Below are 15,187 nucleotides of genomic sequence, written 5' to 3' on the forward strand. Positions count from 1 at the left end.
TAATAGCAGGAAGCTATCAGAATCAGTTTCTCCTTTGTCATATAATTTCTCTGAAAAGGTCAACATGACCCTATCTTCTGGGTAGAATTCACAAAATTATAAATAAGTTGGTCTGGGTTTAAAATCAAAACTTTATTTGACAGAAAAGGCATGACCTTAACAATCACCTTATTGGGATCTGAAAATGTGGCCTTATGTAAGTAAGAATAATATGGACATTACCTTTGAAAAAATCCACATTTGGGAAACCTCTTTCAAGTTACAGCTAAGTTTTGCATTTGTTTTTATCAGTTTTGGAAAATATTCTTTAGTAAATACAGAATCCCTGTGAATTTGCTGGTGTCAAAAACAAGGACTGAGCCAGGAATGTAAGTCAGCACAGCTCTTCTGGCTGCAAGCCACCTTAGTTTACAAAGTCAAGGAGTGAATTTCTTGTTTAAAGTGATCTGTAATTTTCCTTTTTTTAAAATATCTGATTTTTTAAAAAGTGCAACGATGCTAGGTAGCACATCTTTTGCATCTTGATTCTGGGAGTGTCTACCTTATTTTGGTAATGCCAGGTTACCACAAATAAACCAGTGAGAAATGTGAAACTGTCCCTTGGTCTTTCCTTATGCATAAACAAACCTTTCTCCTTAAAAGTATTTTTACAAATAAATATGCTATTTCATTTCTCCAGTATTTCCTGTTGGACATTTACTGTGTTGTCACAGTGAACAGTGTCCTTTTCAGTGCAGAGAATAATAAGAGAATTGTGTGCTTTAAAGCAAGAGCAAGACTCTTGTTGACTTTGTTGGGCACCCTAAGGCCCTTGCTTAATAAACACATTTTTCTGAGAAAGAAGTATTGACATTCTGTAAAAGTTACCTCACATTATACTAATATGCTCAATCTAGGCCAGTTAAGAAATGTGACTTAGCACAGCATATCTTCATAGAAATACTTTTTAAAGTGGTTTGTCTTAGAAAAAAACCATATAGCCAGACAATACTACCTATTAATGAAATATATCGATACTATTTCTGAACATCTGAAAAGTGTTAGAAAAATCATACAAATCCAATTATTTACTGCTACCTGTATGGACTGGAGGGTTACAATTCCCTCCAAGTGAAAAAAAGACTACTGAAAGACAACAGAAGATCAAACATCATAATAAATTACATTATCATGATAATAATACGTTCAGTGGTGAGAATTCTTTTCTTACTGTCCTGCAGCCTGTTTGGCTGCACGAAGCCTTCTCCAAATCTCAGGCAGGAAAGCGTATTTCTAGCTGTAAGTGACAGTAGGCTGTCAGAACAACACTTTGCAGGAGTGCTGATGTATCTTGTGGTTTTTTCAGGAGAAAAAGAGAAGGAACACCTGTTAAAGTAGGAATGAGTCCAGAGGAGGCCACCAGGTTGGTCAGAGGGATGAAGCACCTCTCCTATGAGGAAAGGCTGAGAGAACTGGGATTGTTCAGCCTGGAAAAGAGAAGGCTCTGGGGAGACATAATTGTGGCCTTCCAGTACCCAAAGGGAGCCCACAGGAAAGATGGAGAGAGACTATTTACAAGGGCCTGGAGTGACAGGACAAGAGGGAATGGCTTCAAACTGAGAGTAGGTTTAGACTAGATATAGGAAAAAATTCTTTACTGTGAGTGTGGCAAGGCTTGCCCAGAGAAGTTGTAGATGCCCCATCGCTGGAAGTGTTTAAGGCCAAGTTGGATGGGACCCCGAGCAACTTGGTCTAGTAAAAAGCTAACTCTGCCCATGTCAGGAGGGGTTGGAACTAGGTGACCTCTGAGGTCCTTTCCAATCCAAGGCATTCTATGATTATATAAAGCAAAATTTCCTGTGATTGGAAGGAAAGGTTCAAGCAAAATGTGCTTAATTTTCTGTTGCTTTTGACTTTTCTTCATGATCTGTTCTTGCACACCAAAATAATCCTCAGCCCTAATTTTTAAAGCAGTTCCATAAAGTTCATACTAACAGCAGTCACATAGAGAGAAATCCATAGCAGGGGCATAGCTGGATCTGCTGATGTTTAAGTGAGGGGTTAATAAGAGGGCAGATATGTATTTGTGTTAATGTTATGCATGTTGATTGCTTAACTTATAACAGGAGAAGACTGAGGAAATGTGAGTATAAACCTGACTGCTGAAAGAATTCCTCAGGAATGATAGAAGCATAGAATAATTTAGTTTGGGAAAGACCTTTAAGAACATTGAGTCCAACTGTTAACCTAGCACTGGAAAAATCTACCAGTAAACCATGTCCTTAAGTGCCACATCTTTTAGTTAGCTCCAGGATAGTGACTCAACCACTTCCCTGGGCAGCTTGTTCCAATGCTTGATAACCCTTTCAGTGAAGAAAATTTTCCTAAAACACAATCTAAACCTCTCCTGGTGCAACTTGCCATTTCCTCTTATCCTAGCACTTGTTACTTTGGAGAACTGGTTTTAGGGCTAGCTAGTGCTGATGGTATTATTGCTAAATTTGTTTGGAGATTAACTTTCACTGTATCGCTGTTCAGTTCTAGAATTTTGTTCTGACTAGCATTTTCTTGTCTTTTCCAGCAAATTCAGTCAGTTAAAGAGCTATAGAAATAATTTTAGATGTGTTCTCAATACTTAAATGTCTACATGTGTCCATATGCACATGTGAGTATGGAGAAAGCAATCATATTTAGATGTGTTGGTTGAATGGAAGGTGTTTTGTGTTAAAAATGAAGAGAAGAAAAGTCACTGATATGTAATCAAAATTACACTACCAGCTATCATGTATCTCACCCGACATACAAGTGTTTCAAGCGTTTGGTGCAATTTCTGGTCTCAACAACACTTGAGGAGATTCTTGATGGGATGAGTAGTTGTGTTCTCTTTTCTACCAGGTGACATGAAAGTTTGTGCAAGGTTGGAGCATTCTGTGAGCAGGAGGGAAATTCCTGCCTTGTAATAAGTTCTAGACTGGTCTAAAGAAAATTCTTCAGTATTTGTAACTGCCCCACTCTTTTCCATCCCGGAGTAGAGAGGAGCCTAGAGGATTTCAGCATGATCCTGAAGGATTGTGCCATTATTCCAATCCACCCTAGAGAGGCTGCAGTCTAGAAAGGGTGTGGAAGATAAAAATCAGCAGTTATTCTGTGCACTTTGTCTCTTATCTGGCTAAAAAGGGAAAGGTGGAATCCCATGCAGAATTCAACAAACGTGTGAGAAGTTTGCACAACATGGAGGTGAGGAAGGATGAGGAGCATCAGTGAGAACAGGGTTGTAGCTGAGCAGAACTGAATGCAGGACGAAAAGTGGAGAAATACAGACTTCTCATCAGCAAAGAGTGTGTGAACAGGTTGATTTGGGTATGTGGGTAATTGCATTCTGTTCAGCAGAGTTCTCAATGATTGCTTTGAATTCAGTGATGTTTAAAACTTTTTATTTTTGGGAGTACTTTTAAAGACAAACTAGTTCTTGTGTTCTGCTGAAAGAGAGTGGATTTGGGTTTCTAATGTGAAATGATCTCACTGAGTAATGATCCATTTTTGAGAGGCATTAAGAATTCACAGCTCCTATGAATATCCATTCAGTCTGTCTTTCTAGAGGGAAGCAAAGCCAATTAGTCTTTGCTGGTGCTCACTTTTTCGTTGAGTGCTCCAAAAAGCTGTCAGGGATAGTAAATATTGCTGCCAAGTAATTAAAAATTAAGTCTCAGTGGCTGTATTTTGCGGTAGGGGAAATTTCATTTAAAATTATTGGTCACAGTGACCACGGTCTGTTATTGTGTTTTATGAGAGGATCTAGAATATTTTCCATTTAGACAGAATATAACAGAAGTTCAGCTTGCACCATGAATGTGTGAAATTCATGTACAACTGGAAAGCCTAAGATGTATTAAGCATTGAAATAATCAGCTTTGAGAAAGTTTATCATTTGGCCACAGTTTAAATTATCTTCAGAATTAGGCATCTAGTGCAGTTAGTTGTAATTTCAAAAAGACCTTTGCTTTTTGAAAGAGCTAGTAGTAATAATACTAATAAATACCAATTGTTCAGAATGAACTAAAAAGAGAATGGTATTACAAAATCTTAAGATCAGTAGCTATTAACATTTACAATTTACTTTTACTAGCAGTGAAAATGACCATTTAACATTGCTTTCATCTGCAACCTAAGAACACAGTGTTGTTGTGGTAGTGGCATTTCCATGCTACAGAGATGTAACGACAGCAGCTTACTCACCTATATTCTTGAATTCTACTGTTAAGATTCTAAGTCACCTCATTTCCAAGTAAGTCTTAACTGCAGCCTTTTAATGAAAATTCATGGCATTAATTACAGATACACAAACAGGAAAAAAATGGACAGAATTTTCCCTAAAGGACTTGCTGACCTAACTGAAGTTCTGCAAAAGACCTCAAAGTATAACAGATGCTATTTTTTGATCTGAGCAGAAGCACTAGGTGTTGGGAGGGCACCCTGAAGATTTTATCACTTTGTAAATGCCTCAATTTGAAAAAGCGACTTAATCTCCCAAGACAATCAATTGAACAGATTCCATTATGAAAATGGAATCTGTTAAATTCCACTTTTCCTTTTTCCACTAGGAAAAAGACTGCACAGTTTCAATTTTGTATTTCTTCTGGAGATTAGTATTACTCATTAAATTTCCATAGTGAACCAAATCAGTCCCTAAAACAACAACAACAAAAGGATGAAGCTGTTTCTATCAAGAATAATTGACTAAATTTTCACTCAAATGGCCTGAGTCATAAGATAAAAGTCTGCTGGCATCCTTGTAATGTAAATCCCCTTGAGCACAAGTATATATCTCAACATGTGGGATTTTAGATGTAAGGAACAGCTTCATTGTCTTCCAATTGCCTTGGGCAATTTAGTGGAGGAAAATTTGCCTTTTCTTAGGCTATTGGCTGGCTTCTTCTGTTATTTTTGCCAATACAAGGGATGTCATATTCAGAACTATATTCCTGTTAGCATAGAGCTCTTTAGTTCCCATTATTAGAATTTATATTTGCAGAGAAATATGTACACTGGGGCATGGTAAAAAATATTTCAGAACTCTGGTCTGGATGGAGTGCTACTTGTCCCTTTTTATTACTACTCTCAATTTCAACTTATTTTCCTTTTTCTCCCTCCCCCTACCTTAATTTCTCCTCTGCCTAGCTCACCTACTTTTCATATGATTGTTTTCTTTTTGTTAAGAGCCATATGTGATTTCAATTAACATTTCATTGCCTAGTGCTTTTTTACTTCAGCCCTTCCTACTGTTCAATTCCATTCACTGAGGCTTTTGTTTCTGTTTTGGTAGTGTTTTCCTACTTTTAAAATGTATTTAACAAAAAAAGGAGTGTCACTGAAGTGATTAGATTACTCGATGGCTAAAGGCACTTTGCAGCAGGACCAATATTATTTCCTACCTCCTCTGCCCCAGCTCAGCCTTTCCACTTACTGTGCTGGTTCAAGTTCCTCTGACACCTGTAAGCCATCAGATGTGAACATCTGTTGAGTTATTGTTTGCCCTCTGTTTAATACACCTTGGCTCTTATTAATCAGTAATACTGATTCTCATCGCTGATATTTCATCTAGGGAATCAGTTTGTTAATCTGTAGCAGATCTGTTAATAACTAGTTCCTTAGTTTTGTAATAAAACCTAACTTGATGATTCAGTCTGATTAAACAAAAATGGAGGCCTTGGGAGAGTATCTTCCAAACTGCTCTCTTGGTAGAAGGAAGGAAGGAAGCAAAAGGGCATGGGGGGCTTTGTACCCCGGTGAGTGAACCACATTCATGCTGAGAATTAAAGCATGCTCTACTCTCTGCTTTGTCATCTACTTGGAAGTTTTCTCCTGTCCAGAGTGTTCACAGTGTGAAGATGTCCGTGTCTTTCACTTCCTTTATATCCTACTCTAATGCCATCAAATTTTCAAGGGAAGTAGTGGGTAGCCAGGCTTCTCTGACTCTATTTTTCACACTTTGGGACTGACCTCAGCAAGAAAACATTTTTCCTGCTCTCAGAGTGGTTAGTCCCAGTATTACCCATTTTTGCAAAGGTTTAATTCTGTGGAAATGCCCTTCTACTGACTTGCAGGAGTCACCTATGGACGTTATTGCAACTTTACACGTATATGTGTGATTTAAGTTTCTGTCTCTTAGACAGAAATAACTTACTTATTTTAAGTACTTTAAGCCTTTAATCGTTATAAGCCTGTTTTTTATATATATATATATATATAAGCCTGTTGCTTATAGAAGTTGCCACTGTATTCTGAGGACATTTCTGGCACTAAGTAAAGAAACCATTTGACCCTTTCACACATTATGGTCGTGAGAGGGAACCTCAACCCATCGGTAAGGTATTTCCTCCTTGGCAATGTGTGTGCCCTTATGTTAGGGTTTCCTTTATTTGTGTATAAAGCACAAAGGAAATTTACCTCAGGACTGTGAAAGTGGCGTCTTGCTGCCCAACTTGTGGACTTTTTGACTTGTGCCTGGAGAAGATACTAGGGTGAATATATTTCCCTAGGAGTTCTCTGCTCATTTTGTCTTTCACTCTGTGTGACCACCTCCTTTCAAGGGCAAACAAACTTGGCTGTCTTCCTGACTCACAGCTGCTTTTATTTCTAAGTTTTGTTTGAGAGAGAGAGAGGAGCGGTTGGAACACTGGACTTGGATGTTGCTGCTCTGCTGGAGAGAGTGGACTCGGGTGTGGGAGGAGTGGAGAACTCTCTGGGCAGTGTGGGGCTGCAGCTCTTATTTGGTCAGCTCCAGCCAATCTGTCAGGTGCAGCCTGGAGCAGGGGTGAGTGTGGGTGGCAATCAATGCCCCACGGCTTGGCAGTGAGGAGCTGGCTGTGTGCTGGTGATGTGGAGGCAGAAGGGAGGAAGGGGTTGGTTTTGGTGATGGGGATGTGATGAGAGCACTGGGTTCCTTCTGCCTTGCCATCAGAAGTGACTTTCATGTTCTTGTCATACCGTGGGCTCAGAGTAATCATTACCAGCCCAGTTATGACAAAGTCTCATTTGTGGAAACTGATGCTGTTCTGTGCTTCACCAGAAAACTGGTGGTTTTAGTTTCCTTTGGGGTATAACAGTTGTATTTGTGTATAGCTTTAACTGTGTAATTTTATTCAAGTGCTCAGCCAGTCTGGCCGTTTCTGTTTTCTCTTGATTCCTTGGGCAGTAGCAGCAGAATCCTGTTCCAGGTGGCTCTGATTTATGTATTCCAAGTAACATATTTGTGCTGATTGATGTATTTCAAGTAACATCTGGCAGGATAGCTGTCATGAGTCTCTGGAACAGTGCAGGGACCAGGAGAGCGGGGGCCATGCCAGTACCAGGGAACCAAAGGATTGGATGGATGTGGTGCCATGGAGATCGAGGCAGGCTGAGCAATGGCATTCATAAGAGACAGGAGGTGAGAGGGACTCAGGGCATGGGGAAGGCATCTTTGTAGTAGACTTGAAAGAGGAACCTTGTAGCTGAAGAAAAGGCCCTGTGCCCAGGTTGGATTTCATTCACTGTCTTTTCTATGAAGAGGGAGGAGTGAAAGCACTGCTTAAAAGCAATTGAGCAGGGGAAACCAGGTTGCTGCAAACTCAGGATGTGGAGATCAAATCTCCTGGAAAGCAAAGTTTAGGGGAAGAGCTGTGTGCAGCTGGGCAGGAGAAGGCTGTCTTATTGCTGTTCGTTGCATATTGGGGAAATTAAAGTGCAGTGGGAGTGTTCTATGGCTGCAATAATGACCTTTAATGCACTGAAAAGTAAGAGCATTACATAGAAAATGGGGGAAAAGGACACAGGTTAAAAGAATGTATATATAAGTGACTAACACCAGTAGGTTAAACAGAGAATGGTGGTAGGTGCTATTGAGTGATATATCCTTAGAAAAAATATTCATGCTTTATCTTCTGCTTGTGCACTTGGGCTTTATTTGGACTTGCTTTGTGTCTAAACATCACCTGATATGTGACTTTATTAATCAGTTTTGCTTTGAAAAGTTGATCTGGCCAAATGGCGTCTCTGAAGACTCACGTGGATTTGGGTATCAACCTTGCTGTTTTGCAAAGGAGAATTCCACAGTACTCTGACAATCCGAGCTGCTTGTGATAGCAAAACATGTTACCCAAAGGAAATGGCTTTATCAACAGATATTTCAAAGAGAGATTGCGAGGCATAGGATAGCACCCAACATGTAAAATAGCAAGTTCACAGTCTGTGGCAACTTGTTTGATGAATATTTTGATTCCAGTTATAAGATACTATGCAAACTTTGAGTTGGAAAAAAAGATTCTATAGGATATGGAAAACAGAAGAAAAGCCAGTGTCACAGTGATTTGTGCTAGTTCTCTAGTTATTTAATTCTGCAGTAACACAACCCAAAAACCTCAAAAATCTTGTTTTTGTGAGTGAATATGCATTGGATGCAGACATCTGGATTAAACAAAAAGTTCAGATCAGTTTTGATTAGAACTGCATTTCATATTATTAGAATGTGATGGATGTGTTTGGATGAGGAGGAAGTTCACAGTTATGTTTAGTTTTCTTCTCTAGGCAATTTATAACCTTAGCATTAGTCACCTACCCAATCTCCAGTCCCTTGCAGGATATATAAATAAATATAGTGTAATACATAAGCTGTGAAATTTATGACCATTGATCGATGTCACCCAAGTCTCTTGCTTTTGATTCTGAATAGAGGGAACTTCTATAAATATGCACAATCTTGATTCTTTCTGTAGACATGTAGTAGCAGTGAGCTAAGTCCTGCAGTCTTTACTCAAACTTGTTACTTAATATGATGATTAAATGAAGAAACTGAGATTTTCACCTCTAGAATGAAACTAGCTCCTGTGTAGAAGACCTTTCCAAGCTTATGATTTTCTTTGAGTCCTGAAAGTCAGACAGTAGTGTTAGTTCTTGTGCTGGTGTGAATCCTTGGGATGCATTTTGGTCTCAAAAGATGAAAAATTAGCTCTACCACCTATAGAGTTCCCTTTTCCTTAGCTTTTATTTCTTTTCACTTATGTCTCTGAGATTTTTTTCCAGACTGCTGATTAGGTGCCTCCTGAGTTGCATTGTGCTATCCTTCATTTTTTCCTACTTTACCTTCAAGGCCAATGATCACAATATTAATAAATTATGCTTCTTAGCTCATTCTTCCCCATCTCTCAGACCAGGTAATAACATGTGTCCTGATTTAAAACTCTTTTGATATTCTTATCTTTTTGGCATCCATCAAAAAGAGTTATGACAAAAAACCCAATTTGTCAGAAAGGTAAAAATGAATACTGATATTAGTTCTGGCAATAGTATTGCAAACAATAAAAAGTTGGATTAGTCAGTTTAAGCTCAGCAGAAACTGGGAACTTCAGTGGGTTATCCCACAAATGAAAACCAAAGAGGAAATTCCTGTTTGCCTAAAGCTGCAGAATTTTGTCCTGTGCTGTGTTTACACCTGTGCATGCACACACATGTAGACAGAGTGTGAATGGAATGGTCTGAATGCCAAGGCTTTTTGCTGCTGCCTCACTGCAGAACTCCAACAAAGTGCCAATTTTGCTCTTATTAGTGATTAAATGATCTGAAATGCCACTGTTTTGGGGGTTTGAAGTTATTTCCTAGTTTACTAGTGTTTCTTATTCTAGCCAGGTTTTGTAGAAAGAAGAGTTTGGGACAAGGCTCTCAGGCACATGGTGTGATTCTGGGGGCTGTCCTGTGCAGGGTCAGGAGTTAGGCTTTGATGTTCCTTGTGGGTCCCTTACAACTCAGGATAGTCTGTAATTCTGTGATTTATCCTGCATGACTTGATAGTGATCTTAACATAATGTTAACTTTTCTGAAAAATCACATCAGAAATTATAAGTGCCCACTATATTTTTAAATGTATTGTGAAATGACTACCTGAATATGTGGTGGAATGTGTTTGAAGGAGAGTACAGATTTGTTAAGTTTGAAGACTTTGATACAGGTCTCTGAAAGTCTCTGTGATGTTTTTTGGGGAGGAAAAAGAAAGCAACAAAAATGTATTCACCATTTTGTTGCAAAGTTTTTATTTCTGCGTAGCTGCCTGAGTTCTAAATTCAAGTCAGACTCTCCTTGTGACTGAGAATCAGTCGGTTGTTTGTTTGAAGCTGTATCTGTCTACAGGTTTGGAAAACATTCCATTATCTTTTCCCTTGCCTGCTTATGCTGACTATGCTGTACTGTTTCCAAAGCAATGGGTATTTATTCAGTGATACTTTTTCACCCTTCAAACTTTCCCAAAACAAGAAGGAAAAGGAAAAAAAAAAAAAAAGAAAGGAGCAAAAGCCAGGAGGGAGAGTAACAGTGCCTAAGACAGGAGGTGGTTTGCCTGCTGTAGGATTGCCAGTCTGAGCAGCACTTCCCTAAGAGTCTCAGCCTGTAACCTGCAACAGTATGGAGGAAGGCATTTGCAGTCCAGGTTCTCTTGTGTTGTGCTCTTGAGTGAGAGGGGAAGCATCCCTCCTGGTGGGAGTGATCTTGCTGGAAAAACTGCTGTGAAGTTCTGTAGCACAAACCCTACTTGTGATGATCTATCTTATGAGGCATATCTTTGCTGAGGATTCTGGGGCGCAAAATGGTGGTGAAATGAAAGAATTGGCAAGAGGATGACAGCTGGGGCCCTGCACTTGGTTCAGCATCCCATAAGGGACAGGAAAAATACAGAATGAGGCCTGAACTCATAGATACCCTTCTAGGGACAGAGTGATTTCTTTCTTGATTTTATGGAGTCAGTTTTGCAGCAGTCTGTTCTGGAAAAAACACTGTCTTAACTGTCCTCCAGAGTAGCTTCCTTTCAGACACTAAGGCCAATCCAATTTAAAGTTACATGGATAAAGCTGTGTAAGGAGGGATTTAGGTTGGGTATTAGGAAAAGGTTTTTCCACCAGAAGGTGATTAGCACTGAAACAGGTTCCTCAGGGAAGTGGTCACAGCACCAAGCCTAACAGAGTTCAAGAAGTGATTGAACAACTCTCTCAGGCACTTGGTGTGACTCTCGGGGCTGTTCTGTGCAGGGCCAGGAGTCAGACTTGAGGATTTTGTGGGTCCCTGCCAACTCAGGATATTCTATGATTCTTTGGTACGAAGAAGTGAAGCTGATGGAAATCATTCTGCAGAGTCATTTGTCCCTCTCCAGTGCCAGTTTAATATAAAAAATGTGGAAGGAGTTGGGGTTTGAATTACTTTCATTCACAGCTGTAAGTGGTAATTCACAGAAGTTATATTTGCTAAGGTGAGGAATGAAGACGGAGAATATTAGGATGAAAAAGATTTCTCCTGCAGTTTTTCAATTCCAGATACTGTGGTTTAGTAGTTCTGTGCTCCATTAGGCTCACTCAGTGTGTCTGTGTTTACAGAACTGGTACTGATGCCATCAAGGCTGTCCTTTGTTTGCCTGGATTTGAGCTGGGAAAACACCAGATGAGCAGAGAGAAAAACAACCTTTTTTTCTTCCAGAAATAAATTGTAGCACTAAGATAGGTTTCTTTACTGCTTACATTCTCTGGGTTCATCTAACAACACTTTGATTAGGTCTTTTCCAAGGTCTAGCTTTGTTCCCATCGTGTAAGCTGCATGTTAGCAGGTGGAGTGCATCCCACCTGCTTTCCCTGGGAAAGTCATACTGTAATACTAGGGAAAAAATTGTAGGAACAATTAGTGACACCATTTGCTCTTCAATTTGGGGAAAGGTCTCCTATTAAAAAAGCCAAAAAGTTAGTTACAGCAAGTAACTATGGACTCAAGAATAATGTTTTGAGAAAGTCCTCGCTCAGTAAGTCTTTCTCAGGAAGGAAGGATATGCAGGGTTAACCTCAGAAAATCAAAGGAGAGGCTGGGAAAAGTAAGGATGAATTGCACTGTGGCTTCCCCCACATCTCACAGTTGTGAGCGGCATTCCTGCCTCCTCTTGGAAATCTGTAGTAGGCCTATTTAACACAGACTGAGGGAAGTGCTGCATGCAGTTATTTGAAACACCAAATGCTGGGGGACTGGTTTTTGAGATTGGCTGGGGAATCAGCAGCTCCCAAGAAGTACAGGAGATGGCCACTTACTCCAGCAGCATCTTTCAAGAACAGGATCAGGAAGTGCTGGTCCTGCTAACTTGCTCTGGGTCTGGAAATATGGAAATCTCCAGTTACTGTTTAATATCTTTATCAGTGATCTGGATGAGGGGGTCAGTTGCACTTGCAGTACATTTGCAGACAACACCAAGTAGTGCAGAAGTGTTGATCTGCTGGAGGGAAAGAAGGCTCTGCAGAGGGATCTGAACAGGCTGGATCGATAGGCTGAGGACAACTGAATGAGGTTACACAAGGCCAAGAGCCAGAAATCATCACTGACAATGAATCACAGGCTGCTTAAATTTTTGCACAATTCCCTTAGTGCAGGCAAGTCCCACTTTGGTTCCTTCCAAAGAGGCTGCTTAGTGAATAAGGACTGATCCTGTCAGAAAAAAGTGATCTGCCTCTGTGGAGAGTGTAAATAATAATGAGCAGATTCTGGTTTTAATCTTATTTTAATCATATTGAGTAGGACTTAATTTCAGATTATTCTAACTATTTAAATTCACATATGTAATGATCTATTTAACACAACTCCAGTTGTTTTAATACATCTCAGTATATGAATTCCTTTTAGAAAGCAAAATAATAAAGGCCCACCACATAGATGATGCACTAATCAAAACTTGGGATTAAAGAAATTCATATCAGTTTCTATCACCCTTGATGTCACCAGCTGTTCTGTAGATCTCAGGCTACCTGTGCTGTAATAATTTATATTAAGGATATTGTAAAAGAGCATATAAGAAACAGTTTCATTGTCTCTAATGCAGGATCAGAAAGAACCTTTTATGGTGGAGGAAAAAAAGTTATTGTAGTAGGGGTAGGTCTAAGATTATGAATTTGAATAATTAAACTTATTTTTTGTTTCTAAACGCGTTTCTAGAAAATAGAAAATAGTGACTTTATGGCATGATTGTTACTCAGCCCTATTGTTCAGAACAAAATGCATTTGAATTTGTTCTTTTTGTTCAGATGTTTTAGCATTCAAGGAGGCAATTTCTTGCACAGTGAACAGCTATTTTAACTATTATCACCCTCATCTCATTCTTTAGTGAGCTTCTGATGTCATGACTTTCAGCTTTTGATGGCATATATGATTCCTAGTTCAAGAAGTTTTTCTAACATTTTGCATTCAAGATAGGTTTTAGTTAGAGAAACAATTCTTAACTGAATCTAATTAGGGATAAATAGTTTTCGTAGCAATTGAAGCTGGAAACCAATTTGTCTAAAGTTTTCAGAAAAACTGTAGAGAATCCAGATTTTGGGGTCTTTGTTCCTAAACTGAAGCTTACTTTAAGTCGTGGATTTCAGGTCTGAGTTTGCGTCTGGTTATATATATATATATATCTATATATATATATATATATATATCTCCGGCCTGTTCAGATCTCTTTTCAGAGCCTTCTTTCCCTCCAGCAGATCAATACTTCTGCCCTACTTGGTGTTGTCTGCAAATGTACTGGTTATTTAAGTCTCAAAATACTTTGGTTTTCAGTGTGGGATTTTTTCTGAGTGTAGAAAAATAGAGATAACAGTAGCATGATTGGAATAGAAGTTGTCACATCCCACAGAAAGATTCTATTTCGTGTTACTTCAACCATTATTCTGTATCCAGCAAGGAGGTGTGTCACACCTAACCACAGATTTTTCCATATAATAATAAGCCTAGACAACAAAATTACTTAACCTTGTAACTCTGAACAAAAAGTCTACCATACCTGTCAAACTGTATTTGTAGGTGAGCTAACTGAGTCAAACCCAGCATAATTCTAGAAAGCGAAGATGGCAGGCACTGAAGATGTGCAATAGTGCATCGCAGGAAAAGGATTTTATTCATAGTATCGATGTATTAACTTTCAAATAGTTTTAGAAAGCCATTCAGTAAAATCCAGACTTTGTAATAACTTATCCCATTGAAAGTGAATGGAAGCTTTGCCAGCCTAGTGTTTAAATCTCTCACTAAGAAACTTATTTTTCTGAAAAGTGGCTATATTTTCTTAATAGAAATGGAAACTATTCCTTCAAAATTTACTATTCAATAAGAATGCATTTTATACTCCATGTATATTGTGTGCTTTCTTAGTTTTAGCCCAAGCTTTTACAAGTGAAATCAATTTCTTACCTCAACTCTATTCATCATGAAAAAAATATAAATTCTGTCTTTTATGAAGCTGTCATAGTTCCTTAGAATTATTAGACCCTAGGGCCCACTACTCCATTTAAAACATTCTTCATGTTCATATCACCTTTTTTTTTTAACATTCCTTTTGCTTGTTGGATGATTTTTATTCTTTCCCTTCTCATTCAGTGAGATTCAATATTATGTTTCTATTCTGCTCTTTTTAAACACAACTTAATAGAACACACTAAAAAGCTGGGATCTAGAATTTTTATTTTTTAATGGGAATATAGCCATGTTTATCGTGTTGTATACATTCCTGATTTTCTTCTTTTGTATTTTTTCTTTTCTTGCATGTTCTCTGAAGGACATAGGGCATCCAGAAGAATTGAAAAAAACACAGTCTATGTAAGACTTGATTCTCAAAAAATATTGTTGTCCCTGAAGAGGCAGAAAAATACATACTGGGATTTAAAAACATGTATAGAGGCACTTAATTTTGGTTAACTAGGCTTCACCTGGCAGTCTTCATGTTCTGGCATGTCTGAAGTTATGTTGTTTGGGGTTCTGTTGAAGTGATGCGAAAATGCTTATTTATAATGTGGTTTTGGTGTTTTGGCTATCGATTTTGTGGGTTTTTTGTTTGTTTTTTGTTGTTGTTTGTTTGTTCTTTTGTTGTTGTTTTTGTGGGTTTTTGGTTGGGTTTTGGGTTTGGTGGTGGGTTTTGGTTTTGTGGTGGTGTTGTTTTTTGTTTTGTTTTGTTTTTGTTTTAATTTTTCTTTTTAAATCCACTCTTTTCCTGGCCGATTCTCTCAGGACTGTGCTTGCATCCAGGCTTAGCATGACTAGATCCTTCTTCTCTAAGGGCCCTAAGTGCAGTCAGTGGTAACTACACAGATGGGGGCAGGGTAGCAGAGTTGTGTTCTCAGGGGCATATATGGGGAAACAAGTCTCAGTGTAGGCAGTTTCTCAAGATGCTCTAACTGAT

General features: G+C 38.8%; 1 protein-coding gene across 2 annotated transcripts in view; it reads left to right on the forward strand.

Annotated features, from left to right (window-relative positions):
- The first annotated feature begins 6,643 nt into the window (after window positions 1-6,643).
- Window positions 6,644-15,187, forward strand: part of LOC126645133 (solute carrier organic anion transporter family member 1A2-like) — a 45,800-nt gene continuing 37,256 nt past the window's right edge. Inside the window, exon 1 of one of the 2 annotated variants that reach the window (XM_050325179.1) lies at window positions 6,644-6,793. In XM_050325179.1, coding sequence (XP_050181136.1) covers window positions 6,666-6,793 — 128 coding nt within the window. In that variant the 5' untranslated portion in view covers window positions 6,644-6,665. Of the gene's footprint in view, window positions 6,794-7,340; window positions 7,409-15,187 lie in introns of those variants that run through there. The other variant, XM_050325180.1, reaches the window with a different exon arrangement.

The sequence above is a fragment of the Myiozetetes cayanensis genome, unplaced genomic scaffold (genome assembly GCF_022539395.1).
Source record: "Myiozetetes cayanensis isolate MyiCay16 unplaced genomic scaffold, myiCay2020 scf3, whole genome shotgun sequence".
In the NCBI taxonomy this organism is placed as follows: Eukaryota; Metazoa; Chordata; class Aves; order Passeriformes; family Tyrannidae; genus Myiozetetes; species Myiozetetes cayanensis.